Source organism: Culex pipiens, chromosome 2 (assembly GCF_016801865.2).
Source record: "Culex pipiens pallens isolate TS chromosome 2, TS_CPP_V2, whole genome shotgun sequence".
Lineage (NCBI taxonomy): Eukaryota > Metazoa > Arthropoda > Insecta > Diptera > Culicidae > Culex > Culex pipiens.
Window position 1 is genome coordinate 142,668 of NC_068938.1, and position 21,001 is coordinate 163,668.

Sequence of the window (21,001 nt, forward strand, 5' to 3'; positions counted from 1 at the left end):
CTAGAACCAACCATAACTCTTTTTTTTCCCAGAACATGAATTCGAAAAGTGAAAGTGAACAGGAGCTGCTAGATTTACTTAATTGGTTGCGTAGTGCCGTTTCTTATTATGATAGATTGAATGGAGCATATCCTAACAACTATGAACTGTATGAAAATATGTTCCACGAGAAATCTGAGAAGCACAATGTATATAAAAAAGTTAAAAATATATACGCGAGCAAAATAACACCAGAAGTACAAGAGCTCAACAATCTTTGGCCACTGCTAGAAAAACAACTTCAACAATGGTTGTGGTATCTGGACTGTAATCTTCCAGATCAATTTGGTGTTATTGGTTTGTGGCTGTGCAATGGAGAGAAAATTCTCAATGATGATGATATTCCAAACAGCATGAATGAAGAGACAGCTTCTCTTATCAGTAAAAAATTGGAAGCCCATAAACAGTTTTTTGCTGCTTATTACGAGGTTCTTGAAACATTCAACGAACTAAAAACAACAAACCTAGTTAGAGCTGTTCCGGAGAATCAACTAAACAATATTCATACAAGGTTGATCCAAATTGAACCTAGAGCCAGACAACGAAGAATAAAGCTCAAGTTTCTTGAACACAAGTGTTGCTTGATTGCATTTTTGAACCTGTTGGAAAACAAAATAAACAGTGTGAAGTATAATAACGAAGATGTTGTGAAGCAATCTCTGGATCAATTGAAAAACTTTGTGACTAAAAATCAAATTATGCAAGAATTTGAAAAAGCTCTCGTAGATATGCGTCAAGTTATTGAAGAGTACAAGATGGATGGCAACATATCAAAAAAGGAAGTATACAACATTGATTTATTCCTGCGGGAAATTGAAGATCGATGGAAAAATGTATCATCTCGATTGATATGTACAGAAACCATGCTTGAAGACGTTCTTACGCATTGGCAACGATGGAAATCACTCACAGTTGATGTACAAAACTGGATTGTTTCAGCACATCGTGCAATGTCAGCGGATGAGGATGACAAAATAGACTTTTTCCAAAGTCTTAACTCATATAAGGAAAAGATCGAGATGCTCTCGGACACATTTAGCATTTTAAAATCAACATGTGACATGGAAACAGTGGTCAGCATAGAAAAGCAATTTAAACATATTTTGAGCCAATGGGAGCAAATCTTTCAAAACACCAAGCAATATCTTCATGTCGGAGACATTTTGCAGCACAGACTCAAATTCAAAACGGATGCTGCTCGGCTTAACGAATGGATTCAAAAGGCAGAAAGTATTCTGGCAAAGAATAATTTGAAAGATTCTGGCGATATAAAAAGGTGTGAAGTTGAAATCAAACAAATTGCCTGTGAAATTGAATCGATGGAGGACTTGTTCAAGTCAATAAGTAAAAGTTTCCAAATACTTATCAAAGAATATTCTAGAGATGAAGTGGATAAAATGATGAACCTTATGAAGCGAGATAAAGAAGCACTGGTTTGCATCAGAGCCCAGATTCCTTTGAAATTACATTTGTTCCATCAACTGTTGACCCAACAAGATGCTTTGGAAGCAGGCCATAGAGAAATTACAGAGTGGCTAGATGAAGCAGAGAATTTGTTGATTTCGTATGCATTCAGTAACGATCCTCAACAAACGAAAGCTAATCTCGTGAATCACAAGTCATTCTTCAGCCGAGTTTTATACTACAAATCTATGTTGGAAAGCAAAAATAATGTTTATCAAAATCTGTTGAAGCTGACAAACAAGGATAAAAGTATTAATGTGAATGATTTGTCCACCAAATTCAAACAATTGAATGATCGTTTTGCTTATGTCATCAACAATGCAAATGATTGGGAGTACAAGCTGCAAGAAAACATAAAAGTGTGGGAAGGCTTTCAGAGTAGTTCGAATAAAGTCGAAAGTTTTCTACGTCAAGCTGATGCTTGGCAAAATGCGACGATACCGTTGGAGAAAAAAGCAGATGTTGAAGCGCAGTCAGCGTTTTTCACAAGTTTCGATCAATCCATTATAAATCATTTGGAATCACATACAGAACAACTTCTTAAATATTTGCCTCCAAACGAGCAGCAGCATTTAATCAAAAAAGTTGAATTGGTACAGAAGCAATGGAGTGACATAATTTCCAGAATCCCGCAACATTTATTAAAGCTAGAATTCAGATCCAATGAGATCAAATTTTACAACCTCATAAACACCATAGAGAAGGAGTTAAACACAGAGGAGCAATCCTTCAACTGTAATGATAATTTTGATGCCGTTTTAGAAAGGAATGAGGAATTTTTCAAAGATAATGATTTACAACTGGTAGAGAGTGTCCTCGCATCATTGGAAAATACAAACTATTTGTACATGGAAAAGTTTCCAAATGATCGTGCCCTGTTCCAGCCATATCAAAATGCCAATGATAAATGGGTTACTCTAAGCAAACGCATTGAGAACGTGAAAAATATACTTCATAAGATTCCTGCCCAGTGGGCTGCATACCAATCAAAATTCAACGAAATGAGCGATTGGATGACACGCGTCGATGCATCTTTAAAACAAATTTTGGCAGAAAAAGAGTCAATGGAACAATTTGAGCAAGAGAAAATTGCCTTTCAGGTATGTAAACTAGAGTTTCAACATCAATTTTTACAATTGAGGGACTGTTTTGTTCCTATCTTACCACAGTTGGCATGATTGTGTTTCAGAGCAGCTTAAATTTTATTGCACTTATTTATTGTTATTCTGTTTAGTTGTTAAAAATTGATCATTGCTGCAACATTTTGTTAGTGTAGGAGAAAGTTTTGCAAGACGGTCACACGAGCAGATGTTCTTCTTGCCCTACTTTCCCCTAATCTATAACTTAAAATGTAGTTGTTTGGAATTGCACATACACATAGATTTTGTTTTTTTTTTTAAACAATCTGAAAACCCATAATTACTTATACATATTTTTTCCAATTTCTTCCATTTGCATTTCGGAAGTTGAAAGAAATAATGGTAAAATGTTCAATGAACTGCACATTTTGTTTACTGATTTAATTCTTTTTATTTCACAGAAAATATGCTGCGAGGCTGATGCGAAGCGAGAAGACATGAAGTGGCTTGTAAAGACATTAGATTTTCTTTTGAGCCACACAAATGAAGATCAGGCTACCAGAGAGCAGGACAAAATTGAAAAATTAATTACCAAATACAAGACCCTGATTCCAATAATAGAGACAACCATGATAAAAACTGAAATTTTCGCAAAATGTTATACGTATCGCCGTGAAGCTCAAGAAATATGTGATCTTCTAGACCGGATAAGAATGCAAACCAATGATTTACCTGCACCAGAAAGTCTTAAACGTGTAGGAGAAATGATAGAAGAACAAAACTATTCAATTCAGGAGTTAGATAACCAACGGGCGCATATAATGAAAATGCTTCAAAGAGGAAAAGATTTGAGTAAAAATGCGAATTCTCCAAAGTTTATTGCAGCAGAAATACAAAAACTAGACCAATGCTGGAATAGTACATATAATGACACTGCAGAAAAGTTGCGAACATTAAATAGTTTGCATAAAATATGGAGTGATTATAATGTTGAAAAAGGAAAAATCGTTAGTCTTTTGAATAATGCAGAAATTGAATTGAGATCAGTTACACCTTTGCAAACCGATCCCAAGAGCGTAAGTCATGATCTGGAATCAAAAAAACAATTGGTACTAAACCTTCGACAGGCATCATCAAAATCATTGATACAGTTGAATGATCTGTGTCATGATCTAGGATTATCTCTTCCACCTATCGCCAAGCAGGCGATTGAAAAAGAAACTCATGAGCTTGAAAAACGAATTGATAATACCATGAACTATGTGGAAAAAAGAGTTGAATATTTAGAAGACTACAACGATAAATGGAATGAATACAAGCAGCGCCTTGACAGCCTCAAGAGTTGGGCTAACAATGTGTATCCAAAAATGGTCGCAGCAATTAAGCAACCACACATTACACCAGAAGATCGAGTTGTGAAAACAAATCAGTTGGAAAATGTGTTGAGTGAAAAAATTAAAATTCTCGACAAACTTTGTGCAAGTGCGTCTGATTTGGCATCAAAAGAGGGAAACCTGAGCGAGATGAAACGATTGAAAAGTGAAGTTGTTAGACTTCAAGGTACTTTTTCTGAAATGAATAAGGCCATCAGCATCGAAAAGCGTTCTGTAAATCAAGATCTTGATATGTGGCAAGAATTCAATCAAGAAATTGAAAAGATCAAAATTTGGATTTTGCAAACCAGTGAGGCATCCGAGTTAAGATGTAGCAAAGTTACACAGCTGCATGAAGCCAATAAGCTGCTAGCTAAATTGGATGGATTGAACACTGACTGTGATGCCAAATTACTTCAGGTTCAAACCATGGCAAAGAAATTTAATGCAATTAAATATGGCGCAAAGCCCACTGAAGAATTTGAAAAGTGTTATATGAATCTAAACGAAATTCACGAAAATTTGCAACATTTCATTGCAAAAATAAACAAACTGATTAACAATTGGTCAGCGTTAGAAAATGATTTGCAAAAAATTAACACGTTTCTTACAGATGCCGAAGCTCGTTACCAGAAATATTCCCAAGGCAATATTCATGACTTGCAAATAGACAAGCTGGAAGATAATATAAAAACTCTGAAATTATTCAATAATGAAATTTCTGAGCAGCAAGCTAAGTTAATCAGTCTCTCACATCTGTTTGACCAAATGAACAGTAGTATTACTGACGAAGGAAATTCAATTTTGAAAAACAAACTGCTATCTTCTCGTGGAATTTTGACAAAAATTAACGACAATGTTCGAGGATTGCTCAATGATCACTATGAACAAATAGTCATTCAACAGAACTTCAATGCTCGGATGACAGACTTCAGCAACTGGATGGATCAAATTAGAGCAAGTCTGAGTGAACTTGATAAAACTGCTCTAACTGAAGTTGACCTAGCACTTCAAAACGTTCAGTATTTGATCCAACAACATGCTGGTAAACGAAATTTGTTCAACGATATTTATTGTCATGTTAAACAGTACAGTCTTAGTGGATCTGTTGGTGATAATTCGGTTCTCAGTGAAACATTTTCGTCTTTATCCAGCAATTATCAAGGGCTTGAGTCATGCTTGCAAAAATATAAAAATTATTTACAATGCTGGTCAGAATTCTTGCACTGGCATCAAACGACAAAAGAACAGGTTACATTTATAAAGGATAATTTGCTTAATTATGACCATATACTTGAAGCAGAATTACACGACTTTAAAGTTAAAATAGGGGAAATTAAAGATAAAATTAACGAATGGAGACACACAATGATAAAACTTGAGCATCAGCCTTGTATACAATTTTATGATCAGATGAAAAATGTAGTAAACGCTGTAGAACTGATTGTCGACTTGGAAAACAAAATTGATTCGATAAAAATACAGGCTGATACAAAACTCAAAGAAATTTTTGAAGTGAAAGAAAAAGTTGAAGTATTTAAAAACACACAAAAACAAATAGTTGCCAACATGAATAATATTTCTGATCAATTTAAACTTATTCTTGGAGAAGCGAGTCTGTGCAACATTCACGAACTTGTTGACAAATTGACAAACTTAAATGAACAAATTGTTCATGAGACTACAGTTCAAGCTCAGGCTCGGCTTGAAGGACAGTTGATCGCTAAACAAGATAAAATGCCTTCTTTTGCAATTCAAGAATCGCTTACGGTTCTCGATAAAGAGTTAGAAAATATAAAGCAGGCTACGGAGGAAACACTGGAACTTTTCTCTGTTGTTCGTAATTCTTATGTTGATTTCAATCAATACAATTTAGAATTTCACAATGAGTTGGCAAACGTTAACAGAATAAATAATGCTACTGCACTCATGTTTGATGATAAGCCATCCTTAGTTAAACAATTGGAACTTTTGAAACAGGTATCTGAGTCGATGAAAAAAATTAAGAAAACCATTGACTTATCATCAAAGAAAGGAAATGAAACTGTCAAAAATTTTAGAGCGTATAATGCTGAAGATTGTGACAAAATCCTTGAAATAATCCGTCAAAACAATGACGAATTTAAGAATAATTTGGAAATTTTAATTGATAACAGCAACGCTCTTGATCAAAAACTTGCTTTGTATAGACAAGTTGAAGAGCTAAGTCGTGACTTAATCAGCTGGTTGGACGTAACAAAAGATAAATTTAGCCGTGTTTTAGAAAATCCCAGTGAAATTGATTACAAAATATCGAGCTATAAATCAGAGTTACCTATTCAGGAAGCATTCAGAGAAAACTTTAACAGTCTGCTGCGTGAATTTAAAAGTTGTAATAACAATATATTACCAAAGGACCTGCTCGAGTTGAATAACAACTTGAATGAAATGTTTGAACAGCTGGACTTGACTGTTAGTAAATTGAGTAATTTACAATTAGAATGTGCTAAGGAGGAACGCAATTTGAAAGATCAAATAAAATCAATAATAGAAAAACTATACAAAACTCGCGAAGAAATATTACACTGTGAGGACTTAACATCAAACAATATAAAACAACTGCAAAATTTGGAGAAAATTCGACAGCTAAGAAAAGAACTTAATTTAATCGGAGTAGAAATTGCTGATCTGAAAAATAAATTCATGAGTGTCGAAACTAAATATGACTCTATTAAAGAAGGAACAATTTCCAAAGAAATCCAAAACCTGGATCAACGATTTGGAATTGTTATAAACAGCCTAAATGATATTGAAAACAAACTCAACAAACTTGTTGAAAAATCATTTCGCGATAAGGTGGCAATACTCAGACGAATGGTGGGCTCATTGGATGAAAAATTGAGGTGGTGCAATCCTGAGTCGTGTAGTGATAAATATAATTTGGAAACGAAAAAGTCTAACTTAGATGATATCATAAAATCAATTGATAAATGCAAGGAAAATAAACAAGAGTTGACAGAATTGTTAAAATCTATTGAAGTGGTGTTAAACAACTCTAAAGTTGAACATTTGGGTGAGGAAAACCTGGAAGTCGAACGCGAATTAGAGCGGCTGATACAAAGCTGCAATAAAACAGCTTCTATCCTGTCCTCGAATATATGTTTGTGGCAACAATATGAAGAATCTTCAGGAGAAATTATCAAGTGGTTAAAAGAGATGGAGCAGAAAAATAAGATGGAGACTGTTATGCTTATTGATCTAAGCTCACTTTTAATCACGATTGCCGAAGTTAAAGATATCAGAACCACTTTAGCCGAATTTGAACCAAAACTTCAAGCTTTGCATCAAATTGGCGATCAAATAAATGAAATTAATCCCGATTCAAGAGCATTGAACCTAGTCCAACATTTGCATTCACGGTATAATGCCTTCGCAAAATATTTTTCTGCGTTAATCGATCGGCTACTAGACGTTGAGTCAAAATCACAAAAGTTTACCGATAAAAGTAAAGAAGCACATGACTGCCTTCAGTCTTTGAAGCAACAATTAGTATCCGAAAAAGATTATAAGGGACTCAAAGATTTACGCACACGAATTATTGGAAGTGAGAATTTAATTAACGATACCTGCTCGTTTGGTGAGCAGTTGTATGCTGAAGTTAATTCTGATTGTCGAGAAGCTATCAGAACAGAAATTCATGCACTGCGAGCATCGTATAACTCTCTTGTTGACGAGTGCAATGCAGAACTGAAACGGAAAGAAGCAGAAATAATGAATAAAAAATCAATAGAAGAAAGTTACAGTCAAATCTTGAAATGGTTATTGGAACTTGATAGAAAAATGTCAGAGTTTCCCCAGTTATATTCAACGCTTCAAGACAAACAAAGTGCATTATTCAGCTGTAAAACAATGCTAGAAGATGCTCGAGCGCATGGGTGTTCTTTGGAGCAGTTGAATAAAAAAATACAAAATTTATTTGCGTCAGACATGGTGGCAAAACTACATGCATCTCAATCTAAACTTGATACAATAACTGAAGATTTAATGAAAAGAATTGATTACTTAGAAAACAGTGTTAAAAACCATGAATATTATCACGCTATTCTTGAAAAATCCAAAGATTGGATGATGAAATTACAATCACAGACAATCGAAATATTCAATGAGAATGAGTTGAGTAAACCGAGAATAGAAGAAGATTTAATGATTCTTGAAAACACGTTGTCCGAAGAAGAAGCCGTTTTAGACAGTATCAATGAATGCTACAACCAATTCACTAAAGTGATGGGACAAACGCATGAATATGGACATAGTGATCTCTTAAGAGTTTTCGAAAATGACAAACATAGCTGGGTAAACTTTTTTGAAAAATGTCGAGTAAACAAAGAAAGACTTTTGACTGCATTGAAAAATTTGGGGGCACTCAGTCAGAAAACAGAAGATTGTTTGCTGAAACTAGCTGCATTCAAACATAATATTAAAGAAATCTCTGGTAAAATTCCTTTAAATGCACAACAAAGCACAATGATGGATCTCAGTGAAATAAAGAAGGATATTGAAAGCTATGGAAATTATGTCAGTAATCTGATTGAAGAGTGTCAAAACATGAAGTCAAACGGGGAGCTTTCAAATAAAGCATTCCAACTGCAGAACGAATATCGTAGCCTTACTAACCTCTGTTCAGATGCAATGCTTAAAGCAGAAGCTACTATCAATGATCAGTGTGACTTTAATAAAACCTTCGATGATTTCCAAGGTGTTTTGAGTGAAAACATTGATTCTTTAGAGCAGTATAAGCAACTGGTTGGTGATTTAACTATTTTACAAGAACGCCAAGCAAGACTTAAAGAGCTATCATACAAGCGCCTGGATGACAGTAATGTCTTGGAAGAATTAATTGCTAGAGGAGAAAAGTTATGTACGCAAACATCGCCAGATGGTAGAGAACTAATCAGACATAGAATGTCTGAAATACGACAATTGTGGGACAAGTTTTCCGACGACTTAGAAGTTGTTACTCAAAAAGTAGACCATTGCATAATGCAATTTGGAGAATTTAGTCTACAACAAGAGCAGCTATCCAAGTGGTTGAAAGATATTGAGTGTTCTATGAAAGCTAATGCAGAACTCAAGTCAAACATTCAGGACAAACGCGCACAGTACCAAAATCATCGGCTTATGCATCAAGAAATTATATCACAAAATGCTTTGCTGGATGCCGTATGTAATAAAGCTCAACAATTGCTAACAATCACGAGAGATCATCATCTGGAAACCTATTTGGTATCAATAAAAGATACATATAAGAATATTGTTCAGAAATCAAATGAATTGTTGGATCACCTAAACAATTCTGTTGAACTACACGTTCAGTACGCAAATACTTGTACCAAATTAAAAAAATGGATTTGCGAAGAAAAGGACAAAGTTGCACAGTTTGAAGATGTAACTGGCGAGAAAAGTGAAATTAATAAACGAATAGATGCTTTAAATAACTTAAAAACAAATAAGTCTCAAGGAGCCGACTTGATGAATCAACTTGTGACCAGCTTTGAAAATAATAAACCAAGCACTGCGCCTCAAGGCATATCGATTGCAGAAGAGGAGATTGAATCTATTAAAAAAGAGTTCACTGAATTATACACATTTATTGACAATCTTATCGAAAAACAAAAAATGGCTTCTGTGAATTGGGCCCAATTCGATAGAGATCTGGAAGAGCTTACCAAGTGGTGTAGATCTATGGAGGTAATTTTCCGAGAGCAGTCATTGTTTGAATCATTGGCCAAAAAGAAGTCTCACCTTCACTTGTACAAGAACAATTCAAATTTCATAATCGAAAAACAGAAAACGTTAGACGAATTTGTAACAAATGCTCAAGCTTTGTTCAGTAAAACAGGCGTAGAGAAAATAAAGTTTTACATTAATCAGTTGATCAATCGCTATCAACTTATTAATGTTCTGAGTAAAGAAGTGGTAAATCGTGCTCAGAACATTGTAAATGATCATGAGCATTACGATGACAAGTTGGAAGAATGTAACTTAAACTTTTTAACCATTAATGATATGTTGGATAAGGTTGAAAGTGAGAAGATGTCACCTATTGCACAGTCCATATTGCAAAATGTGGAAATTGAAAAAGAAAAAGTAGAAAATAGTTTGTCAAGATTGAACATGATGGGTGAAAAAGTTTTAACAGAAACAAGTACCGTTGGTCGTGACAAAATACGTGAAGATATGGGCAACGTAAAAGAACGTTGGGATCAACTAGTTTCCAGAATCAACAGTTTGAAGAAACAGTTCGATGTCAGAACCGTACAATGGTCATCGTATCAAGACATTTTGCAACAAGTTTTAGTTTGGCTTGATCAGACAGAAAAGAAAATAGATGTAAACGAATTACGAACTTGGAGTTCATCGCAAGAAATTAGATCAAAACTTTTCAAATATAAAGCATATCTACAAGAAATTATGGGTCAAAACAGAATGATTGATTCATTGAATGATAAAGCTGCACAGTTGGTCGAATGTGGAGACGAAGATGTCAATGCTAAAATGCAATCTGTGAATGAACGATTTGCTTTATTGAAAAAAACGGTTTCCAATATGATTGATAGATTGGATCAGTCTTTGGCACTTTGCAACCAATTCAATGAGCGTCAAAAATCATTCCTCGATGAGTATGATATTTTACTGAACGAATTAAAACAGCTCTCCGATGTTTCGGGCAACAAAAAAATGGTTTTGGAAAATTTTAGAAATGCAGAAAATCTTCAGGGAAAAATTCCTGAAATAACTGAAAGAATAAATAGTTTAAGAACCCTGGTTACAGATAACGATGATCTTATATCCTCTGTAGCGAAGAAAAGTATGGATCAAGACTTGATAAAAATTCAAAACGAATTCGATAAACTGGCAAGCTCTGTAGATGAAACGAAGAGAGAATTGGAGAGGCGAATGAGCTTATGGGATGTTTACCAGCAAGACCTGGAACAAATTGGTAAATTTTTGACAGAAATAGAAGACTCAATGAAAGGGTACACATTGAAGAATTTTCTGGTGGAAAAGCAAGAGCAAAACGAGTACTACCAAATGTTGAATTCTAAGCTTAAGCAAAATTATTTGTTATTCGACAAATTGATGGATAAATCGTTAGAATTGCTGCAGAGCAGTGGTGATGGTAAAATTTCTCTCCACATGCAGCAAATGAAATCAAGAATGCAGTCAATAGAAACAACAGTAAAAGAAATAATGAAAAAGTGTGAGCAGGCATTTGAAGATCATAAATTATATAACATGAAATATAATGAATGTCTAAAGGATTTAGATGACATAAAAGACACTTTCGGCAATAGTAAACTTAACCATCAGTCTAATTTGGAAAACAGCATGAATGTTGTAAAGGGCCTTATTGCAAAACAAAATTGTGTCAGCGTCAAATGCAGTTCTGTTTCTGACATGGGAGAAATGCTGTATGGCTCGACTGCTCTTAAGGGACAACAGGCCATTAGGGTTGAAATACAGGAACTTCTATTGAAATTTGAACAAATTTTTGACGAAATCAATTCATTTTTCAAAACATGTGAAACGCGTCTTGCCAAAGTTTGCGGGTTAAATGAAAAATTCCAACAATTCCGAGATTGGCTTCATGCACCCCATCTGGATTTGTCTCTAGGAATAGTTCGTAAACCGACGCTAGATGAAAAAATTACTCAGCATCAATTTTATTCTGATCTCATTGTTGAGTTAAAAAGTCATGTGCCAGAACTAAACAATCTAAAGGATTTAGTTGAGACTTTGAGTGATAGAGACAATAGTATTGATGCATGCTTCAATGAACTAAATGAAACTTTCAACTACAAACTCGAACAAGTCCAGACATTTGCCAATGCCTATGAGCAAATTGTAAGCAATCATAGACAATACTGCAAAGCTGTTTTGGAAACATCAGATTACATCGATGCGAATCACAACACTATTGAACTGTGGGGTGAGACAGATCTTGACCAAGTTTCATTAATGACAAATATGGATCGTCTAATTGAACTGAAAAAGTCAGTGTTGTTAGAAACAAACAGAATTGAACAAATTCGACAACTTGGACAAGCAACTATTCCTGATACCAGTGACGATGGTCAGTCAAATATTAGAACACAAATTGACATTTCTCAGCAGGAATGGGAAGGCCTTTTAGCTGCAGTTGATTCGACAATAGAAAAAATTCAAGCTAAGATTACCGAATGGAGTGATTTTGAAAAATTACGAACAGAATGCATGAACTGGATGCGTAATGTCGACTCTAACATTCACTCAGTTGACTTAAAGTCAACTTTAGACGAGAAGAAAAATACCTTAGATTATCTGAAAAGCCTACAAGGTGAAGTTAAGGCTAAGGAGCTTGAGATAGATTCATTTACTGAAAAAGCTCAACAGCTCTATAGGGGGTATCTTAGTAATAGAAGCTCCCAAATATCAGAGCTAACAATCAAGTATCAACAGACAGCAAGCCGCATTAAAGAACTATCGGCTAGATGGCAACAGTATGTGATAAATCACCAAGAATTGGAAACTCAATTTGCTAATCACAAAGTATGGTTGAGTAGTGTCAAGGAGAAACTAAACTACTGTGCTGACTTATCTACACCATCAGAAAAAGATTTGCAGAGTAAACTCAAAGTTATCCATGACCTCATTGTCAATAAAGATGAGGGAAGTACAAGGATACAACAGATAATTGACTTATCACGACAAGTACTAGCATGTACAACATCACTTGGCCACGAAGCAATTAATCGCGTTGTGGCCGATTTACAAGATGAGTGGTCATGCTTAACTCTTAGAATGGTTGATGTAAAAAGTCAGTTGGACGATGCCATCAATCAGTGGTCAGGATTTTTGGATCAAGTAAACGACTTGAAGAAGAAAATAGAATGGATGGAAACTGAAATGAAGCTATTATCAGAATTCCAAGGCAATATGGCTGAGAAACGTGCCCAGTTGGATAAAATAAAGCATACAGAAGAAAAAATACGCATTGAACGTATTGAAATTGAACCATTGAAAAAGAAAGCTGCTGAAATGAGCAGTTCCGGTCAACAAACGCAAGCTGCGTCTACTGCCCAACAAATTCTTGGCAAATTTGACTATATAGCAGATCAAATTACGAAACTGCTCACTGAACGTGAAGATCAGTATCGTGACCATCGTTTGTACAAAGAAGCACACGATGATTTGACAAACTGGATTAACCGTGCACGAGAGAAATTGCCGTGTGCCAAGCAACAATCTCTCAGTGACAAACTAACCATCGAAAACGCCATGGCTCCTCTGGATTCACTTATGAAGAAGAGAGCTCAAGGTGAATTACTGGTCGAACATTTAGTCCATACAGGTGAAGTTGTGTTGGCTTCAACTTCTGGCAAAGGAAAAGAGACTATCAAAGCTGATATCAACCAACTCAAAAATAGTTTTGAAACACTTTTCAAGGATATCGTTAATCAAAAGCAAAAGCTCGAACAAACAATTTCATTGCTAAGAGAATACAAAGAAGAATATGAGCGTTTGTCTGAGTGGTTGCAACAAATAGATATAATAGTTAAAAATCATAAGCTTGCAACCTCATCCAACTTACAAGATAAAGAGAAACAAGTTAAGGATATGAATGAAACCATTGCTAGATTGGAAAAAGGTCAAGACGATTTAAACAAGTTTAATGCTTTTGCTGCACCATTATTGCAATCGCATTTGGATTCATACATTGGCAATCAACTACGACATCTTAACTCTCGATATCAGGTACAAGTGAATATCGCAAAAGATGTTTTGAAAAAAGTTGAATCTAATTTCGAAGCTCACAAAGAATATAAGGAACATCTTACAAAAGCTAACAATTGGATTGACAATGCCAAAGAAATTGTACGATATTCTATTGAAAATGTAGAAAATGTTAGCAAAGAAAACCTTGAAAAGCGTCTCGAGAAGGTTATCGAACTGATTCAGCAGCGCGAGCAAGGGCAACAGCTGGTGAATCATACTGTCAATACAGGTGAAAAGGTCGTCAAAACAACAAAATCCGATGGTAAAGAAGTAATCAATAATGAAATTAAGGAAGTTCAAAATGCATGGGATCGTTTGGTTAAGAAAATGTCAACCGCTAAGGTTCATTTGGAAACAAGTTTGCTTCAATGGGCTGATTATAGCTCCAGTTATAACCATCTTCAACAGTGGATACAGGATCGTGAGTCAAAGCTGCAGAGGGTGTGTGAGCAAAAAGTAGTTCGATTTAAAACTGGTAAACCATCAAGCCTAAGTATTGGGTTGAACGAAAGAAGAGCGAATTTACGGCAGGCTAATGATATTGTTCAGGATATTGTATCTTTTGAACCAATGATTCAGTCTGTAGCAAGCAAAGCTTCCGATTTACACCAAACATCCCCAGCTTCAGAAATTTCAAACAAATATGAAACACTTAGTAAACAAGCAAAGGAGCTTTTTGCTAAACAAAAAGAAACTGTCGAGTTACATCAAGCTTTCATTGATTCCAGTAATGACTTCGCCGCCTGGATTCGTAATGCCAAAGAATGTATAAACAAATGTTCTGACTATAGGGGCGATAAAGAATCGTTAATATCAAAAATGTCACAACTAAAAATTTTAGATAACGATGTATCTGTAGGGCAAAAGAAACTTGAAAAAGCTCTAGAACAGGCAGAAGTAGCATGTCGAAATGTAGAATCAGAAGAATGTGAAGCAATAGAAAAGGAAGTAGCTATTCTGCAAGATGAGTTTGATAATTATTGTATTGTATTGAAAAAAATTGCCACATCTTTGGAGAATGGTATAGTTAGATGGACAGAGTATGACGATCATTATAAAAAGGCATTAAACTGGATTGATAAATATGAACAGGTTATTCAGTCAAGCAACAAAATGCAAAACAGCTTAGAAGAGAAAAAGTTTGTTTTAGAAGAGTTTCAGGAGAAATTACAAACGCTTTTTGATTGGCAAAAGGAATTAGATAACCTCAATATTCGGGCACAGATATTGCTGGACATTTGTGCGGATACTAGAGTGAGCAATGGAGTTACACAGCTGACGACAAAATACAACGTTTTGCTGTCAATTGCAAAGGAAATAATGCGACGTTTGGAGCTACACTATCAAGAACACCAGCAACACAATGCATTCTATGGCGAGTGTCAAGACTGGTTGGAACGTATGCGAGAAAAGCTAAACGAATGTGATGTCACTCCACATTCAATAGTTGAGACTCAAGCAAAATTAAACATCATTAAAGGAATTCGCCAAAGTCTGGAACAGGGTCAAAATAAGCTGCGTTACCTATTTGAACTTAAAGAAAAAATTGTTCTCAGTACTGAATCAGAAGGTGCATCAAAATTGGCTGAGGATACAGAAAATCTAAAAACGGAATATGAATCATTGATGGTTGATATTCAAGACATACGACAAAAGCTTTTAAATCATTTGACACACCTCGAAGATGTTGGCAAGCTATCAAAAATGCTCTCTGAATGGATTGATGAGGTGCAAAATAAATTGGATGATGAACCAATCCTGATTGAATTATCTGATAAAAGGGTTGCATTAGAAAAATATCGTGCAATACATCGTGAAACTGGAAATTACAACGATATTGCCGAAAAGATAAAAACCAAAATATCAGAAAATCAAAACGTAAATTCTGAATCCATTCAAAAAATATTATCTACCTACCAGGCATTAGTTGACAAAGTTGGTTCAGAAATTGAACATCTTGAGAGCCAAGTAAGCTACTACGAAAAATTCAATCAAGGTCAACAAGCACTTTACGATTGGTTGAAGAACACTCGATCAAATACTGAGAAACTATCAGATTATCATGGAGACAAAGAACAAATTGAGTTACAAATTAATCAAATCAAAGATATTGAACTATCCTTCTCCGAAGGAAAAGTGCTGCTAGAAAATGCACAAGATTTAAGCAACAAATTACTGAACATCGTAGGTAATGACGGTCGAGACACTGTGAAACAAGACATTTTGCAATCCAAGTCTGATTGGGAGGATGTAGAAGTACTTACCAAAACTGTGCATCAAACTTTAAACGAAGTTTTGGGTTCATGGGAAAGCTTTTTCGATAAATCTGAAAACATACAAAAGTTTATTGCTGAATACAAAGAACAAATAGAATCATTATCAAACGATAAAGGAGAAGATCAAGAAAGCAGTCTGAAAAAACTAAAGGTAATTACTCAATTTAATATTATGCAAAACCAGTAACTAACTAGCATGAAATATCCTTGTCTCGTTTTATTCCTCCAATTCACCAATACTTAACATCACTGAATAAAATCCTTGGAAAAACAATAGCATATCTTGGATATTGTTACTACCAAGAAAAATGAAGTAGATGAACTGAACGATGTTTGCGAAGTTTTAATGGAGAAAAGCACTTGCTGTATGGTTCGAGATCGTACAATTGATCTTCAAAAAAGTTATTCGGGTCTCTTAATGAATCTTCAAGGTAAGTGAAATGTATACGTTGCTCCAATCATTGATAAATATTCAATAAATGTTTGGGTGATCCTTTACATGATTATTTATAATTTGATTTAATATATATAATTTGTTATTTGCAGGTTTAATTTCCCAGCTCCAAAAAAATGTTATGAGTCATACCGAATTCATTTATTATAAAGATGAATTGGATAAATGGATAAACAACGCAAATGAGGTTATCAACGGTTGTCAAAATATACCAAGTGATGACATTTCTATTATAAAACAAGTGATAATTAACATTCAAACTATCTCAAACACTATACCACAAGGGCAAAAATTGTTTGAAATGCTCCAGGATGCATTTACTAAATCATCATATTTGTATTCAGAAGCTAAGCAAACGGAAATGTTTCAAATTATATCTTCGTGTAGGGATGCTTTGGACTCAGTTGTCATAAAAATCAATGCAAGTCTTGACGAATTGAACGCCAAACACAATCGTTTGGAGATATACGATGATTTAAAGAATAGAGTAACAGATTGGCTGAATCTTACAGAAGGTGTACTTGAATCTATTCCGGAAACTCACGGAGAAATGGGAGAAGTTAAATCATTGCTTGATAAAATGAAACATATAGAAACAGAAATTTCATTCAAACGAACTGATCTTGAGAATATTCAACAAGAAGCGCTAAGTTTATTTGATCCAAGCAAGAGCTCGTTAGAAATGGACCGAGTAGCAAATCTTCAACAAAGAAATATAAAATTGAATGAAAAATGCGTGTACACAATAAAAAATTTGGAATTGGAGCTTCAAGAGCAGATGCTGTACTATCAAAATTTGCAAGAAATTGAAAAATGGTTGCTGCAAATATCATTCCAATTGATGGCACATAATTCACTTTACATACATAACCGAGAACAAACTCAAGAACAGATCGCTCAGCATGAAAAACTTTTGGATGAAATCCAACGTTATCAGGTAACCATTGATGATTTCAATATGAAAGGACAAACGCAAATTGAACGATATGTGCTGAAGGCGCCAGAAATCAAGAACCGAATTGAAAGTCAAATGAAAAACATTAAAGATAGCTATACATCTCTGTTGAATACTTCCGTGCAAATTAAGAATAGACTGTATGACTCTTTAAACAAATTCCAAGAATATGAGAATACTCTAGACGATATTGCCCGGCGGCTTGATGAGTTTGAACCAGAAATAACTCAGATGAAACAGATTAAAGTATTAAGCTACGATGTTGGAAAAGAAACTCTAGAAAAGGCGCAAAGTTATCATAACAAATTGCAGATTGAAAAAAGTCGATTGATACATGCTGTTCAAGCGTGTGAGGCAGCTACTGCTAGCATCAGCAGACCAAGCTCTCCAGTAGAAAGTGCCCATCAGGTTATTCCTGAAATTGAATTAATGGTTCGTGCGCGACTGGAGGACCTTATCGACGAGGTAAGTAAACATTTGTATGCCAATGCATATGATCCTTTAAAGAATGCAATTGATAGATCTTTTCCTTTTTCACAGGTACAATCGTGGATTGAAGATTTGATTTCGTCTATTAACAATTGTGAACGACAATACAAACAAAGGCTTGAACTTGATCAGTGGATTACGAAACAAGATGCTTCAGTTACCGACTGGCTTTCGAAACCCTTTAAATTACGCACAGAAACTGCTGAACAAGAAATGCGTCAAATGAATGACCTGCTAAAAGAAATTTCCGCGAAAAAAGAGCTCACTGATCTAGATCCAGTGTTATTAGACAAGTTGCATAATCTACAGAACCGACTAGAGCAGGCAGTTGATAAGAAAATGATGGACCAATTGTGCATTAACAACTATAGGAAAATCCACGAAGAAGTACAAGTTTGGTTTGATGATATCGTTAATCAAATTGATTCCCCTGAAAAAGGTTGTGGCATGAATTGTAAACAAAAGTTGGAAAACATCAATGAAATAAAGAAAAACATTGAAGACAACTGTGAAATTATGAAAATGTATAAGCAAAACGCTACTCAGGCTTCGGGAATCGTGAGTAATTTAGATGCTCAGCAAATAGCTGAACAAACAAAATCAGTCGATCGCAGGTATAATGACGTGCGCAAAAGACTTGATAGAAAAATTGATGCCGTTGATTCCACCAACAATATATACAATAAGATTCATGCTGATGTTAACACCATAAATGATTGGTTATCTGAAAAACATAAAATAATTTCACAACCATATCAATTAGACGCTGATAGCAAATCAGCTGAGTTGCAGCAACAAAGTTTCAAATCACTTTTAAAAGAAGTTGAAGAAAAGCAATCGCTGCTTGATACAATTGGAAAAAGGTTTGCAAGCATTCAGCCTGACTTAGAGTCTGACGAGAAACAGAGTTTGGCTAATGACATACTCAAGGCTAATGACTCTTCTCGAGAGCTAGTAAATTGCATATCTAAAGAAGTTGACAAAATCGTTGATGATATACTGTGCCGCAAAAATATGCAGAATAATCTTGAAATGATGAGATCATGGATTAGAACAAAACAAAATGACATTAATAAAGCGTCTGATTATGTACCATTGTTGGCATCTAACGTTAAAACAGCGTTAGAACTATGCAAGAGACACGCTCTTGGTATACAGGAATTCAGAGAAAATGCCTTTAAAGATGTAACCAAACAGGTGCATGAAATCATGAAAGAGTGTAGCACTGAAGGGCAGAATAAACTATCTCGAGAATTTGAGTTGTTGTCAGATAAATTGCAAAGTTTATCCAACAGTTGCAGCGAAAAGATATCCTTCCTCGAGCTAGAGCATAAAAAACGCATTAACTTTGAAACCCGCAAAGAAAAGTTATTGGAATGGTTTAATTCAGCTGAAACAGTGATTGCTGCGGATGTACGACCCCTTAGTTTGGTTATCCTGAAAGACCAAAAAGATAAATTAGATCATATAAATGATCAGAGCGAATCAATAAAACAATGTGCAAAAGAAATTGAGGAGTACAAAAACACTATAGTTCCATCTTTAAATGAGACAGAAAATAACAGCATAACTATGCAAACCAGAACACTGACTGACAAGTGGCAAGCAATCGATAAAGCGTTGAAAACAAAACTTAAGAAAATCAACGAGCATATCCAAGAGTATGAAGAAGCTTTGCGAAAGATTAATCAATGCGCTGAGTTTGTATCCACAGTTCAAACTCGTCTGCGTGACATGAACAAACCGGTTGCAAGTAAAATTGAAAATATTCAGGATGTGTTGATGACATACGAAACAATTTTAGGGGATTTAAAAGAAAGGCGTATTGATCTTAATACCATAATGCTAACTAATATCCCTCAGCTCAGAGAAATTTCTTCAAAACTAGAAGAGATGATTTATAGTATGGAAGAACAACTAAGACGTTTGAAAACGACTTTAAACATGAGAGATCAATTCGTTGGAGCGATTAATGAAGTGGTGAAAACCATTTCTATTATCAATACCGACTTTAATGAAATTGACCAGTTTTCTAAAAACGTGAATGAAAGGTTGGACAAATATAATGCCATACTGCATCAAATTGAGCAATGTCATCAACTGCTGTTATTGGCATCGGATAAGGGACACGCTATTGCAAATGAAGGAACGGATCTTGACCGTCACAATATAACGGACCAGTTAAATGCATTACGTGCACAACTTGAATCGATAAAAAAGAATGTTGAAATTGAACAAGATAAGTATCAAAAGCAGAGAATCTACCACAAAAATATCTCCAAAGACATTTTGAAGCTCTTAGAGTGGTTTAGATTGAAGAATGACATCATCAAATCTCGCCCATTATATTGCGATGACTTGAAAATATCTTCAGAGCTCATTTGTGACAATGAAAACTTGTGCGTTCAAGCCCGTAATAAAATCAGTCAAATTTGTGACCTACTAAATAAACTTAAGTATGAGTCCCAACTACCAGACGACTTAAAGGCATACATGCAAGAAGCCGACCAGCTTAACAACTCGATACCAAATGAATTAAATTCTCGTGAATTATACTTCCAAGAAAACCACAGCCATCGTATTGCATATCATGCTAAACTCTCTGAAGTCGAAGAATGGATTAAGAAGTTTGAAAATCAGTTCGTAAAGCATTTCGAATTCAAGATGGACGTTGGTATTATTGAGGCAAATCTTAGTGAGTTGTCCAAATTTGTGAAAGAAGAAGCTGACCTGAGGAACGTACTATATCATGACATTCAAGAGCAAGCGGAATTATTTTGGAATACTCTCACTGAAAGTGACCAAGACAAATGTTTGTTGTATCATGAAAATTTAAAAACGCGCATGACAGAAGCTTCACATAAGGCCGCCTTAAGACAGACCGACTTACTGGCGAATAAAGATCTGATACAGCGACATAAAGCATATGAAGAAAAGCTTGTGACATGCTTACAAAAATACAAACTAGGAGACTCAGTGCTGGCATTACCTACCTTACCCGCTCGTACAAATCACATAAATGAACTTTTGAATGCGCTTATGGTAAGTAAACATTATTTTAGTGTGGAACTCTAATT

General features: G+C 35.0%; 1 protein-coding gene across 7 annotated transcripts in view; it reads left to right on the top strand.

The window, feature by feature from the left end:
- Positions 1 to 21,001, top strand: part of LOC120429839 (muscle-specific protein 300 kDa) — a 69,278-nt gene that overhangs the window by 18,714 nt on the left and 29,563 nt on the right. For 6 of the 7 annotated variants that reach the window (XM_039594903.2, XM_052707391.1, XM_052707386.1 and 3 more), the window contains exons 5-10: positions 33 to 2,603; positions 2,970 to 2,984; positions 3,044 to 16,177; positions 16,304 to 16,457; positions 16,573 to 17,900; positions 17,976 to 20,966. In XM_039594903.2, coding sequence (XP_039450837.1) covers positions 33 to 2,603; positions 2,970 to 2,984; positions 3,044 to 16,177; positions 16,304 to 16,457; positions 16,573 to 17,900; positions 17,976 to 20,966 — 20,193 coding nt within the window. The remainder of the gene's footprint in view (positions 1 to 32; positions 2,604 to 2,969; positions 2,985 to 3,043; positions 16,178 to 16,303; positions 16,458 to 16,572; positions 17,901 to 17,975; positions 20,967 to 21,001) is intronic. The other variant, XM_052707387.1, reaches the window with a different exon arrangement.